Genomic DNA, 12,755 nt, shown 5'->3' with positions numbered 1-12,755 from the left:
TTACCAACCATAGTTGTCAAAACATGAATTGTATTGTGAATCGATTTTTAATTTTTTTGTATCGTGTATCTTATCGTAAGATACACAAATACTTAATAAAATTTATAAAAAATTATAAATATACATATATAAAGGGTATATTCATTATAAATTTTGAATATATTCAACTAATGACTAATTTATTCATCATTTATGTAATAATATCTAACAAGCTAACTAAATAAATCAAACTAGCATGTGTTCATAACATACACATTCAAATTACTTAAATTCAAAAGTGATAATATATTACAAATGACCCAAAAATAATAATTTATTTTCATCATATCCATCAAATTGCCTAATCAACCCCATCTAAGTCAACGCTATCATCATGTTTATAATTTTGCAAATTTATTTCTTCACTAAAATTTTCTTCATCATTAACATTTACTATCTCTTCTTGTTCTTTTTATTTTAATAATTTTTTGATAAATTTTTTTTTGGCATTCTAGTTTCTTGGACTTATAGCAATAATGATAAAAATAAAATAAGGGGTAATTACACTAAACTCACCTATGGTTTGGGCGAAAATCACTTTGCCTACCTGCGGTTTGAAAAGTATCACTTAACCCACTTGTGGTATGTTCCGTTTGTTTTCCGTAACTCACATCCGTTAAAATCAGAGGTAAATAGGTATTTTTGCTCAAATTTTATGTCTCTCTCCTCCCAAAACAAAAAATAGAGCAAAAATATAAGAGAAACAAGATCAAAAAGTGGTATTTGTCTCTCTCTCCATTCACACAAATTTTGAACCTGAATAACATACCCAAAAAAATAAAACCCAGATCATGAAGAACATACCCAAATTCGAAATCTAGATTAAAATTTCATCTAATTTATCCAAAAAACAGACAAGATTATAAAACATGAAAAATTGCAAAGAACATAGAGAGGGAGAGGGAGTGGGAGAGACTGACAAGATCTTTGAAAAGGAGAAAAGTGATGAAAAAGAAAAGAAAGAAGAGGATCTCAAACTCAGCAAATCTGACGAAATCAAAGACAACATTCACCACACGAGTCATTGCTGACTCCTCTTAGTTCCTCATCATCCCACCTACTCACCTCCCCATTTCGCTTATGAAACGATGTTGTATGTTGTATGGGTAATGGTTTAAGGTCGCTCCCTTGGTCCCCTTGGTTCATACTGCAAACACTGAGAGGCCAAATTAACGATTAATGTTGCTTCTTCTGTAGAAAACTTTCCCTCCAAATGTGAATCCATTAAGAGAATGATGTTTTTCCCCCTAATCATGTCAAGGGCTTACATACATATCTGAGATCAAATTAGTTCTCGACCTTGTATCTTGTATTAATCAATCAACATCTAGAAAATGTCACCATTGTTTTAACATTCAAGCATCTCAAAATGTAAGGTAAAAATTCAAACTCTCAAGACTAATTTCAAACAAGCTATACTGTATCTTTTTTTTCTTTTTTCTTTTTTTGCTAAGAAATATCAACTTATGAATTTCTTACAAGAAAGAAAATGCAACATGGGTGAAACGTGACTGGTGTGATAGTAATCATAACCCCATCTCATCCCGTGCTTCACCTATCTATCCAGAAATCACATAAACTTATGAATATGTCTAAATTAATGTTTTATAATCTTGTCTGTTTTTTGGATGAATCATATGAAATTTTAATCTAGATTTCGAATTTGGGTATGTTCTTCATAGTTTGGGTTTTATTTTTGTGGGTATGTTCTTCATGTTCAAAATTTGTGTGGATGGAGAGAGAGACAAATACCACTTTTTGATCTTGTTTCTCTTGTATTTTTGCTCTATTTTTTGTTTTGGGAGGAGAGAGACATAAAATTTGAGCAAAAATACCTATTTACCCCTAATTTTAATATAAGTGGGTTACGGAAAATAAACGGAACATACCACAAGTGGGTTAAGTGATACTGATTTTCGCCCAAACCATGATTAGACAAAGTGATTTTTGCCCAAACCACAAGTGGGTTTAGTGTAATTACCCCATAAAATAAATTTTAAAATATTAAAGTGAAAGGTAAATGTGTACTGTGTTGTCCAATTGTAGGAGAGGGGAGAAAAACTTATGAATATGTTATTTTAGTAGGCTAAATTAAGTAAACTAATAATTTTTTGCTAAAAAACAAGTCTAACAAATTGTTAGATTCAAATAAAGGTACAAATTTTAACAAAAAATCTCATTTTAAAGCATTTGTTTATGTATCGTACGATACGTATGATTTTATGATACGATACGATTCATACGATACGCACATTGTATCGTACAATTCATGAACACTTATGATACACCAATATGATACAGAATTTTTCCACACGATACATATTATACAATACATATCGCGTATCGTACAATAGTGAAAACTATGTTACCAACATATGGCATATACAATACCCAATGTGTAATACTTTATAAATCTGTCCATTTGTCATTGTTGGAGGTAGAGGTTTATGTAGAATGTTTTTGCAATAAGCTTTATTTTGAAAACTTTTTTAGTGTTTTGAGTATTTTGGCAAATTACAGTGAATAGTACTTCAAAGTTCTGAATGCGTAAAGCGTGATAAAAAATTACTGTTCAAAGGCTCAAAATTACTACTTTAGTCTTAAAACTATTTACAACCAACTTTCAAGATCCCCTAAAAACTCTTTAGTGAACTTATAAAAAAAGAAAAGAACTCATTAGCGAAATTTTGGCAATTTCAACTAAAAGAACTTTAAGCCCTTTAAAACACTTTTGAATCCTTCCAAAAGAAAAACCAAACAAACTCATGTAAAAAAGTGTTATCCTATTAGAGATCTATCGTTATTGTTCTACTTCCTTACTTCCTACAAGGGTTGTCCATATCTAACCGAACCCAATGAAATTGTCCGACTTGAATCCATTCGATCCAAAGGTTGACTGATTTGATCATTATGGCAATTGACGGAGGTTCTGTGAGATGAAAACCCGAAAAAGTTAGTTTGAATCTTGGTTTTGGCTTCTCTCAACCTATTGAAGTTGATCCGACCGATATCCTCGTCTTCCTCCCCTTTCTATCAAATTCTCTATCCATATCTGGCAAAGAACTTAAGATCTCTGACCAGATATGGAGGAGGTCTCGAGATCTCCGACTAGATTTGGTAGAGATTTGTTGATCTTCGACCAGATTAGGCAAAGATCTTGAGTTCTTTGACAAGATCCAGCAGAGATCTCCTCTCCACGTTGTTTTACTGACTCCGATTGACATTCAATAATCACCTAGTGAGACTTGAGCTGTTTGAATTACTGTTCCTTCCGAGTCAACACTAGGTTCCATTCTTCCCCAATCGAAGTGATTAGGTTGAGTCCAAATTGAGCACAAACCATGAAACCAAACCTAGAACAACTAGTGGACACCCATACTTCCTAGTTCCTACAATATTGTCAAATTGGAGTCAAATAAGGTCATTATTCAATATTTTACTTTGTGAAGTCCTCTTTTATTTATACACTAGTATTATTTTCGTATGATGCATGGCGTTGATGAAGATCTATATGTAAGCTACTTTTTAAAAAAAAAAATTAAAAAAATAATAATAATAAATTATAAAATAAGTAAATAGTTTTAATATAAAAAAATTTTGCTTTAAATTCTTATTGTTTAGAGTTTGGACTTTAACTTAAATGGGTGCTTATTGTTTTGCTTATTTTTAGTAAACTTTCTTTAACATAATATCTTGCACACAAATTCAAAAGCAAAAAACAATAAGTAAGATGAATTCATTAGATTAAAACATAAGCATAAGTTGCATCTTGGGGGAAAAAAAAGTAAAAAAAAAAAAAAAANGGAATTACAACCCCAGACATTTTAAAGGTTCTAATTGAACAAGTCTAAAATTCTTTCATTTGTGAAGTTATTTGTCATTTTATACAGTTTAATGAATTTGAGGGTTCCATTTATATTGCAGGATGTCATCTCTCTGATATTTGATAAGGCTGTGCTGGAGCCCACATTTTGTCCCATGTATGCTCTTTTATGTTATGACCTTAATGAGAAGCTTCCTCCATTCCCATCTGATGAGCCTGGTGGGAAAGATATCACTTTTAAGCGAATGCTCTTGAATAATTGCCAGGAGGCGTTTGAAGGTGCTGACAGCCTGAGGGCAGAAATCAGGCAGATGGCAGCCCCCGAGCAAGAAATGGAACGCAGGGATAAAGAACGGTTGATTAAGCTGCGAACTCTAGGAAACATACGCCTTATCGGGGAGCTTTTGAAGCAGAGGATGGTGCCTGAAAAGATAGTCCACCATATTGTTCAGGTCCTTTTGGAGTTCTTTCATTTGGTATTGCCTTTTTCTTACTGCAATTGGAATGCTCCCTAAAAGCATTGTTGTGCGTTGTGTAGGAGCTTTTGGGACAAGAAGGTAAAACGTGCCCAGCAGAGGAGAATGTTGAGGCAATATGTCAATTTTTTAACACCATTGGCAAGCAGCTGGATGAGAGCCCAAAATCTCGGCGGGTCAATGATATTTATTTCAGCAGGTTGAAGGACCTGACAACAAACCCTCAACTTCTTCCACGATTAAGGTTCATGGTCCGTGATGTTCTTGATTTGAGGGCTAACTACTGGATCCCCAGACGTGAAGAGGTTAATTTTCCATTCTTGTCAACACTTTCTTCTCTTTTTCCTTTTTTTTTTTTTTTTTTCTTTGGTGGGGGTGGGGGTTGAAGCGAGGGCTTGTTTCCAGCATGTTGCTGATGCGAGCATTTTCAATTTATTTTTTATGTTTAAGATTTTAATTTTTAATTTTTAATTTTCCTTATAATTTCTCTAATTTGGCAGGTGAAAGCCAAAACCATCACTGAAATCCATTCGGAGGCAGAGAAGAATCTAGGGTTGCGTCCTGGTGCTACTGCATTCATGAGAAATGGCCGTAACACAGGGGACTTGGGGTTATGAGCCCTGTAGATTTCCCCACCAACAGACCAGGTTCTGGGGGTATAATGCCTGGAATGCCTGGGACAAGGAAAATGCCTGGAATGCCTGGGCTTGATACTTACAATTGGGAGGTTCCTCGATCCCGATCAATGCCAAGGTCTAATGGTTCTGCTCCGATCCAGTCTGCCAGACAGCCGCCTTTGATCGGCAAAACACCCACCCTCAATTCAAAGTTTTTACCACAAGGTAGTGGTGGTATTGTTGCTGGTAAAACAAGTGCCTTGTTGCAGGGTGGTGGTACACCTGTCGAACCAAGTTCTCTTTCAGGAATCAAACCTGTTACTCAAAACCCTAGGCCTGTAGCTTCTGCTGCTGCATCAGTGGTACCTTCTCCTGAGAAGCCAATGGCTCCTGCTGCAGGATCAATTCCTGTCAATTTTCATAGGAAAACTGTTTCCCTTTTGGAGGAATATTTCAGTGTTCGAATGCTTGATGAAGCACTACAATGTGTGGAGGAGCTAAAAGCCCCTGCTTATCACTCTGAGGTTGTTAAGGAAGCAATTTTCCTTGCACTAGAAAAGAGCCCACCATGTGTGGAACCCGTCATAAAGCTTCTTGAGTACTTGCTCAATAAAAATGTCTTAGCTGCTAGAGATATAGGAACTGGATGCCTTCTTTATGGCTCAATGCTGGATGACATTGGCATTGATTTGCCGAAAGCACCAAATAACTTTGGCGAGGTTCTTGGGCAATTGGTTCTGGCCGGGGGTTTAGACTTCAAGGTTGTAAAGGAAGTTCTGAAGAAGGTGGAAGATGATAGCTTTCAGACAGTAATCTTTGGTGCTGCTATGAGAATCATTAATTCAAGCCCTTCTGGGCAACAATTGGTGGCAGTGCAGGGAGCTGATATTCAGGATTGTGAGAGTTTGCTCCCTTGATTCAATTCAGTTTTACATGGTCGTCATGGGAAGCTGCCCAGCATTTTGTGAATTGCAGAATGCAGATATTGAAGAGTAGCTAATTTTGCTTTGCATACTTTTTTTGAAAAAATTTCTACCCCTATCATTAAATTAGGGAACTGAAATTTTATTGAGTTGTATATTTTTTTGGGGTTCCATGATGAGTTTGTTTATTAAGTGAGAAACAAAATACGCTGTATTTTGCTCGAGATCTGGCTAATTCTTTTGTTGGATGTTCGAGATAAACAGCGTCATATGTGACCCAGTTGCATTAAATTTTGAATTCATATGTACCAAGTACTTTCTTTTTGTAACTGGCCACTTTGTCAGACCCAAATTTTCTCTATGGATGACGAAGACATTTTTGTCTTTAGCTTCAATAAACGTCCACCTTATCTTTTGAGAATCTTTTATAGTATTGTTTGAAGATTTTCTTTCACACTTGCCATATTAAAAAGATTTCATGGTTTTTGACTTTGTAAAGGTTAACTTTTAATGGCTTTCTTGGCCTACAACTTCATTTGCCGGTCACCAGTGCTTGATGACTCACGAAGTTGGAATAAGAATATTAAAAAGCAAGTGCTCAAGGGTAATGTAGAGAAAGCAATTCTAACATACATAAATATGCAGGAACTTGGTTACCAAGCTGATAACTATACGTTTCCCATTTTACTGAAGGCAGCCGGGAATCATTCTAGTTCTTGTATTGGGTTTGCACTCCACGGTTTGACGATAAAAACGGGATTCTGTGGTCATGCTTTTGTCCAAACTGCCTTACTGAACATGTATTCATCTCTTGGTTTCATTGATGATGCTTGTAAAGTGTTTGAGAAGATGCCTGTGAAAGATGTGGTTGCTTGGAATTCAATGTTAGATGCATACACGTCTAGTGGCCGGATGGATGTTGCAACAGAACTTTTTGATTCGATGCCTTTGAAGGACCTTTCATCTTTCAATATCATGGTCTCTGGTTATGGAAGCGTAGGAAGAATAATACCTGCTAGAAGTATCTTTGATAAAATTCCTACCAAAGATACCGTCTCTTGGAACTCAATAATACTGGCATATACTAATGCCGGAGATATGGTTGAAGCACAAAAATTATTCAACGAGATGCCAGCAAAAGATGTCATAACATGGAATACAATGGTAAGAGGCTACATACACAATCAACTTTACGCCGTGGCTGCTGATTTGTTTGAAGAAATGCAGGCTGCAAATGTAAAGCCTGATTTTCTAACGATGACTAGTGTTTTGTCTGCCTGTGCTCATCTGGGGTCACTTGAAAGAGGCACTAAAGCACACATTTATGCTAAAAATCAGTGTCTTGACTCAAGTCCTCATGTCACAACAGCATTAATAGTCATGTATGCCAAGTGTGGAAGCATACTGAACGCCTTAGAGGTATTCTATAAGTCCCAATTTAAAGATATTTACTGTTGGAATGCCACAATTTCTGCACTCTCTCTCCACGGCTATGGATCTGCTGCTCTTGAACTTTTTGACAAAATGGTAGAGAGCTGCATAATGCCTGATGACATTACCTTCATTGGCCTGCTTAGTGCCTGTAGCCATGCAGGCTTGGTGGAAGATGGATGCAAATTATTCAATAGCATGGAAAAGGCCTTCGGAATCACTCCCAAGAGAGAGCATTATGGGTGCATGGTTGATCTTCTGGGTAGAGCCAAGCTTCTTAACCAAGCATTTCAACTCATACAAGCCATGCCATTTGAACCGGGGCAGTCCATCTTGGGTGCTTTGCTTAGTGCCTGTGTCATTAATCGTGACCTTGACACCGGAGAGAAAGTAATGAAGCTATATTTTGACAGTACTAGTCAATTAAGTGATGGAGAGTTTATGATGTTTGCTAACTTGTATGCATCATGTGGTAAATGGGAGGAAGCTAAGATGTGGAGAGAAAAGATGAATGACTCGGGCATTGCTAAGACTGCCGGGTGCAGTATTGTCGAGCTTAATGGGAGATTTCACCAGTTTTTAGCTGGCGAAATTGGCATTGACTTAAAGCCTTGAACAGGGTACATGTGCTGTAGCTGCAATAGTAATAAATTTTGTGCTAGTTGAGTATAGATATATTACTTATTGTTACTTGTATTGATTTATGTGGTCCATTGGGTAGAACTGTGAGAGATTTATTTGTTTGTACTGACATGATTTTCAACGATTATGTATCTACTTAAGATCTTTTTTATTTTTTTAAAACCTTGAGAGGGGAATCACAATAATATATAAGTAGGGAGGTTGGTCAATTGGTAAAATGCATGTAGCGTCCCTAAATTTAGAACAGCCTTTTTTTTTTTTTTTTGGTCATTTTGCTGTGAAAATTAAGAGATGGGAAGATTTACCGTAGAGAAAACACTATGATAAAGTTAATTATGAAGAGGAAGTTTACTAGGACTGTCAAAGGGTGTGTACTAGAAAAGTAGATGTAGAAGTTTCAAAGCTCTTTAAAGCAGAAAACGTTAAAAGGTTTGACAAATTTGTAATAAAGAGTATTAAGGAATCTTAAAAAGCTGAAAACAACTTTAATACTAAAATTGAAATTATAGCTCTACAATTCACACTAGATTATTCGCATTCGGAATCTTTGACTATTTTAACATCTTAAAAATTACTTTATTAATTATACCATATTATTATACAATGTACTCAACATCTAATTTCTTATTTATCTCATCTACTTATTAAGATATTAATTTCACCAACTCTTTTCTCTCTTTCTCTTCATAAAAAAATAATTAAAAATACCCACCCACCATCACTAGGGGAAAAACAATAAAAAAATGTATAAAAGTTGCTACATCGCCATCATAAAAATAGGATGGTACTGTAGCACAATTGCAAGACTTTGCAAGACCGGGTAATGGGGTTTTGAGGCACTGATACTAAATATTACCAACCATAGTTGTCAAAACATGAATCGTATTGTGAATCGATTTTTAATTTTTTTGTATCGTGTATCTTATCGTAAGATACACAAATACTTAATAAAATTTATAAAAATTATAAATATACATATATAAAGGGTATATTCATTATAAATTTTGAATATATTCAACTAATGACTAATTTATTCATCATTTATGTAATAATATCTAACAAGCTAACTAAATAAATCAAACTAGCATGTGTTCATAACATACACATTCAAATTACTTAAATTCAAAAGTGATAATATATTACAAATGACCCAAAAATAATAATTTATTTTCATCATATCCATCAAATTGCCTAATCAACCCCATCTAAGTCAACGCTATCATCATGTTTATAATTTTGCAAATTTATTTCTTCACTAAAATTTTCTTCATCATTAACATTTACTATCTCTTCTTGTTCTTTTATTTTAATAATTTTTTGATAAATTTTTTTTGGCATTCTAGTTTCTTGGACTTATAGCAATAATGATAAAAATAAAATAAGGGTAATTACACTAAACTCACCTATGGTTTGGGCGAAAATCACTTTGCCTACCTGCGGTTTGAAAAGTATCACTTAACCCACTTGTGGTATGTTCCGTTTGTTTTCCGTAACTCACATCCGTTAAAATCAGAGGTAAATAGGTATTTTTGCTCAAATTTTATGTCTCTCTCCTCCCAAAACAAAAAATAGAGCAAAAATATAAGAGAAACAAGATCAAAAAGTGGTATTTGTCTCTCTCTCCATTCACACAAATTTTGAACCTGAATAACATACCCAAAAAATAAAACCCAGATCATGAAGAACATACCCAAATTCGAAATCTAGATTAAAATTTCATCTAATTTATCCAAAAAACAGACAAGATTATAAAACATGAAAAATTGCAAAGAACATAGAGAGGGAGAGGGAGTGGGAGAGACTGACAAGATCTTTGAAAAGGAGAAAAGTGATGAAAAAGAAAAGAAAGAAGAGGATCTCAAACTCAGCAAATCTGACGAAATCAAAGACAACATTCACCACACGAGTCATTGCTGACTCCTCTTAGTTCCTCATCATCCCACCTACTCACCTCCCCATTTCGCTTATGAAACGATGTTGTATGTTGTATGGGTAATGGTTTAAGGTCCTCCAGAAGAGCTCAGTTCAACCACCTCCCCGGCCTTCTTAGATTGTCCTTCCTCGGCCACCGTTACTTGGTGGGATGAGGAGGGACCTGCTAGCGGAATGCCTTCAGGTATGTAAGATCCCTTGAAAAATGCAAAATCGTCCTCCACCACGGTAATCTGCGTAAGCCGAGGGTCACGAGCTCTAATTACGTGCTTCGGGACTGGGAATGATTTCTGAGCTGGGTCACATCCGAGGATTTTGTGAGCAGCTCTAACCTGGTTATCAGTTTCGTTCAGGAAAAGTTCTGACCTAAGAACGGTTTCCAAATCCACTTTATTAACCAGGTAGAAATGACGCGCAAAGGCGTGCGGATCTGCGAGAAGAAAAGCAAAACTCCTGTGGTTAATCAATCAAAGCGGATATACAGCTATAAAAAAATAAAAATACTGAAACCTAGATCGTCCCCTACTTCAGACACCCTACCTGGCTCCCCCTCTACTGTTGGGCAGTGAAAACCGTCGTGCCACTCCCCCGACACTATGAGGAAATCTTGAGTCAACCCCTTATTAGAATCAGGAAGACACTGGATGAGTCAGACCCTATCGTCCCTCGTCTTCATATAGTACGTCTTACCCCTCAGGTGATGAAGGTTATAGCACCAGTTCACATCGTGGTGAGTCAGTCTCAGCCCCATTTTCTCATTCAAGGTATCTACACACCCTAATATCCTAAATACATTCACGGCGCACTGGGTAGGAGCCAGACGGAAATGCCTAAGGTAACTGAGAGTTACTGGCCTCATAGGGATTCTCATCCCTCCCTCTACGAAAGCGACTATCAGGATCACGACTTCACACTCTCTCCTCTTAATGTACCACTCCTCTTCTTCACAGTACCTCAAACTCACATTATTGGGTATTCCATAGTCAACAATGAACTTGTTCATCATCTCATTGGATTCAACCAACTTCTTAAACTTACCCATCCCCCAAGGACGACTAAAAGTTCCAGAAGAAGAAAAGAAGGAATAGAATCAGGGAATATTTGGGATCACCGGAAGAAGAAGACTTACAGAAATATGACGATTCTCTTCAGGTAGTGTGCAAGTTGAACCAGATTCAAATTATACGCACTAATGGTCGTAAGCGCGAAAATGAGGAAACCAGACGGTTCAAGCAGGTACTTATACTCCCCCTTAGGCTTCCCAAATGTAACTGCCTGCCCATAAAAGCAGGAAATCCCCACCGAACAATTACCATCACATCGTTGAAAGTGGGAAACGTGGTGCCGCCAAAATTTAATGTGGGCACACACTGAGTCTTGAAACGCCAAAACGTGCATCGGGCAGTCGAAAAATTGCCAGCATTAGCGCGGACCGAAGTGGGGCGGTTCGCCTAGAGGGCCCGTAGATATCAAAACCCTCCTCCCCGTCCGAGGGAACGTGCAGCAGGGTTTTGAGGGGCTATTGTGGGGCCCGTGGGCCTGATAGCCTCAGCCCATTGTGTAGTAGGCCCAAGGCCCGCGCCGAGGAAGGATGACCATCCAAGGCTAAATCAGGGAGAGATTCTTTTTTGGACCCACGCCGAGGACCTCTTCGTCCTCGGCATACTAAGGATAATTTTGGGAAGGGATAAGCCCAGAGCAAGCTGTCACCTCCACACTTAATGCATTTACCTAACCCCTCTGGCCGCATTAATGGGGATGCAACCCCTTAGCAGGGCGACGTTGATCAGTGTGAACCACTTGAGTGTTGATAAGGCCTCTAATATGACGGACGGCCAGAAGAAAGGCGAATGGATGATCAACAGATGGAAGAACGAGATAGGACAATGAAGACTATATAAAGAGGAGCGAGTAAAGTTAGAAGGGGGGAAAAAAAGGAGAAGAAAAAGGGCTCCTCGGCCATGGGCCGAGGAGCATCCCCCAGTTGTAAATAAGTTCTAAGTATTCTTTAATAAAAGAAGAGGGTTCATGCTTGGTAAACGACGGCCAGCACCTAAACCTTCAATCCATTCTCTACAAATTTATTGTTTGGGGCTTGTTGAGCTGAAAACTCATCCATACTCTGGGTCCAATCCAAATTGAGTCCCTACAAAAATAATGTAACTTAACGGTGGATTTGTCAAAATTCGCATCCAATAAAAAAAAAATTTTTTTGAGTGGTGTAACATTGTTTAAAATTACACCAGATGTAGTTCTATAACATTGAGCGGTATATATATTTGTCATATATATATATATGAGATGAGTTCAAGTTACACATTTTTTAAAACTATTAGATATAAATAGATTTAACGGTAAAAAAAAAAAAAAAAAAACTCTCATAAATGCTAATATTCTAATTGGGGTTTGTTGGAGATCCGCTTATTTTGCTGAAATTAAAATTTTTTTGCTGAATGTACTGTAGATAAAGGTAAAAGTTAGTTGAAATAATATAGTGAGACCCATGAATAGTACCAAAAAGTGCAGTGGGATCCATAAATAGTATCAAAAATAAGTTGAATAGTAAAATAAGTTGGCAAAATTAATCATGTCAAACGGACACTTGATCTCATTTATGACACAAACTATGTTATAATATTTTTATAAACTGCTAATGTGATAAATTCTTATTAGTTCTAATATGGGCCCATCACTGACATTACATTTTTACTTGCAATAACTATTTGGTAAATATTAAAACCACATCAGCAGTTTGTAAAAATGTTGTAAAATAATTTATGTATGTAGCATTACTCCTCATTTATTGTCCCTTATTTAATACATTTCATATTTATTTCTTAACCCAAAAAAAACCCTAAACACAACTCAACTA

At 36.5% G+C, this 12,755-nt stretch overlaps 2 protein-coding genes across 2 annotated transcripts; both read left to right on the top strand.

The window, feature by feature from the left end:
• Positions 1 to 3,839: 3,839 nt before the first annotated feature.
• On the top strand, positions 3,840 to 6,207 carry LOC136063790 (eukaryotic translation initiation factor-like; the record flags this gene model as incomplete). Its single annotated transcript, XM_065764685.1, is given in 5 exon segments — positions 3,840 to 3,869; positions 3,964 to 4,314; positions 4,401 to 4,643; positions 4,839 to 4,941; positions 4,944 to 6,207. Coding segments are annotated over 5 exon segments (1,656 nt in total), but the record flags the coding sequence as incomplete, so codon positions are not given.
• Positions 6,208 to 6,371: 164 nt separating this feature from the next.
• LOC112035374 (pentatricopeptide repeat-containing protein At3g29230) lies at positions 6,372 to 8,075 on the top strand. Its single transcript, XM_024068207.2, has one exon. The coding sequence runs from the start codon at positions 6,389 to 6,391 to the stop codon at positions 7,922 to 7,924; it is 1,536 nt and encodes a 511-aa protein (XP_023923975.1). The 5' UTR covers positions 6,372 to 6,388; the 3' UTR covers positions 7,925 to 8,075.
• Positions 8,076 to 12,755: the final 4,680 nt, after the last annotated feature.

The sequence above is a fragment of the Quercus suber genome, unplaced genomic scaffold (genome assembly GCF_002906115.3).
Source record: "Quercus suber isolate HL8 unplaced genomic scaffold, Cork oak 2.0 scaffold_578, whole genome shotgun sequence".
In the NCBI taxonomy this organism is placed as follows: domain Eukaryota; kingdom Viridiplantae; phylum Streptophyta; class Magnoliopsida; order Fagales; family Fagaceae; genus Quercus; species Quercus suber.
The sequence above is the reverse complement of the archived record's forward strand: the minus strand, read 5'-3'. Positions and strand labels throughout refer to the sequence as shown.

Coding starts and splice junctions, on each gene's coding strand:
- LOC112035374 (XM_024068207.2), top strand. CDS start 6,389: ATGGCTTTCTTGGCCTACAACTTCATTTGCCGGTCACCAGTGCTTGAT.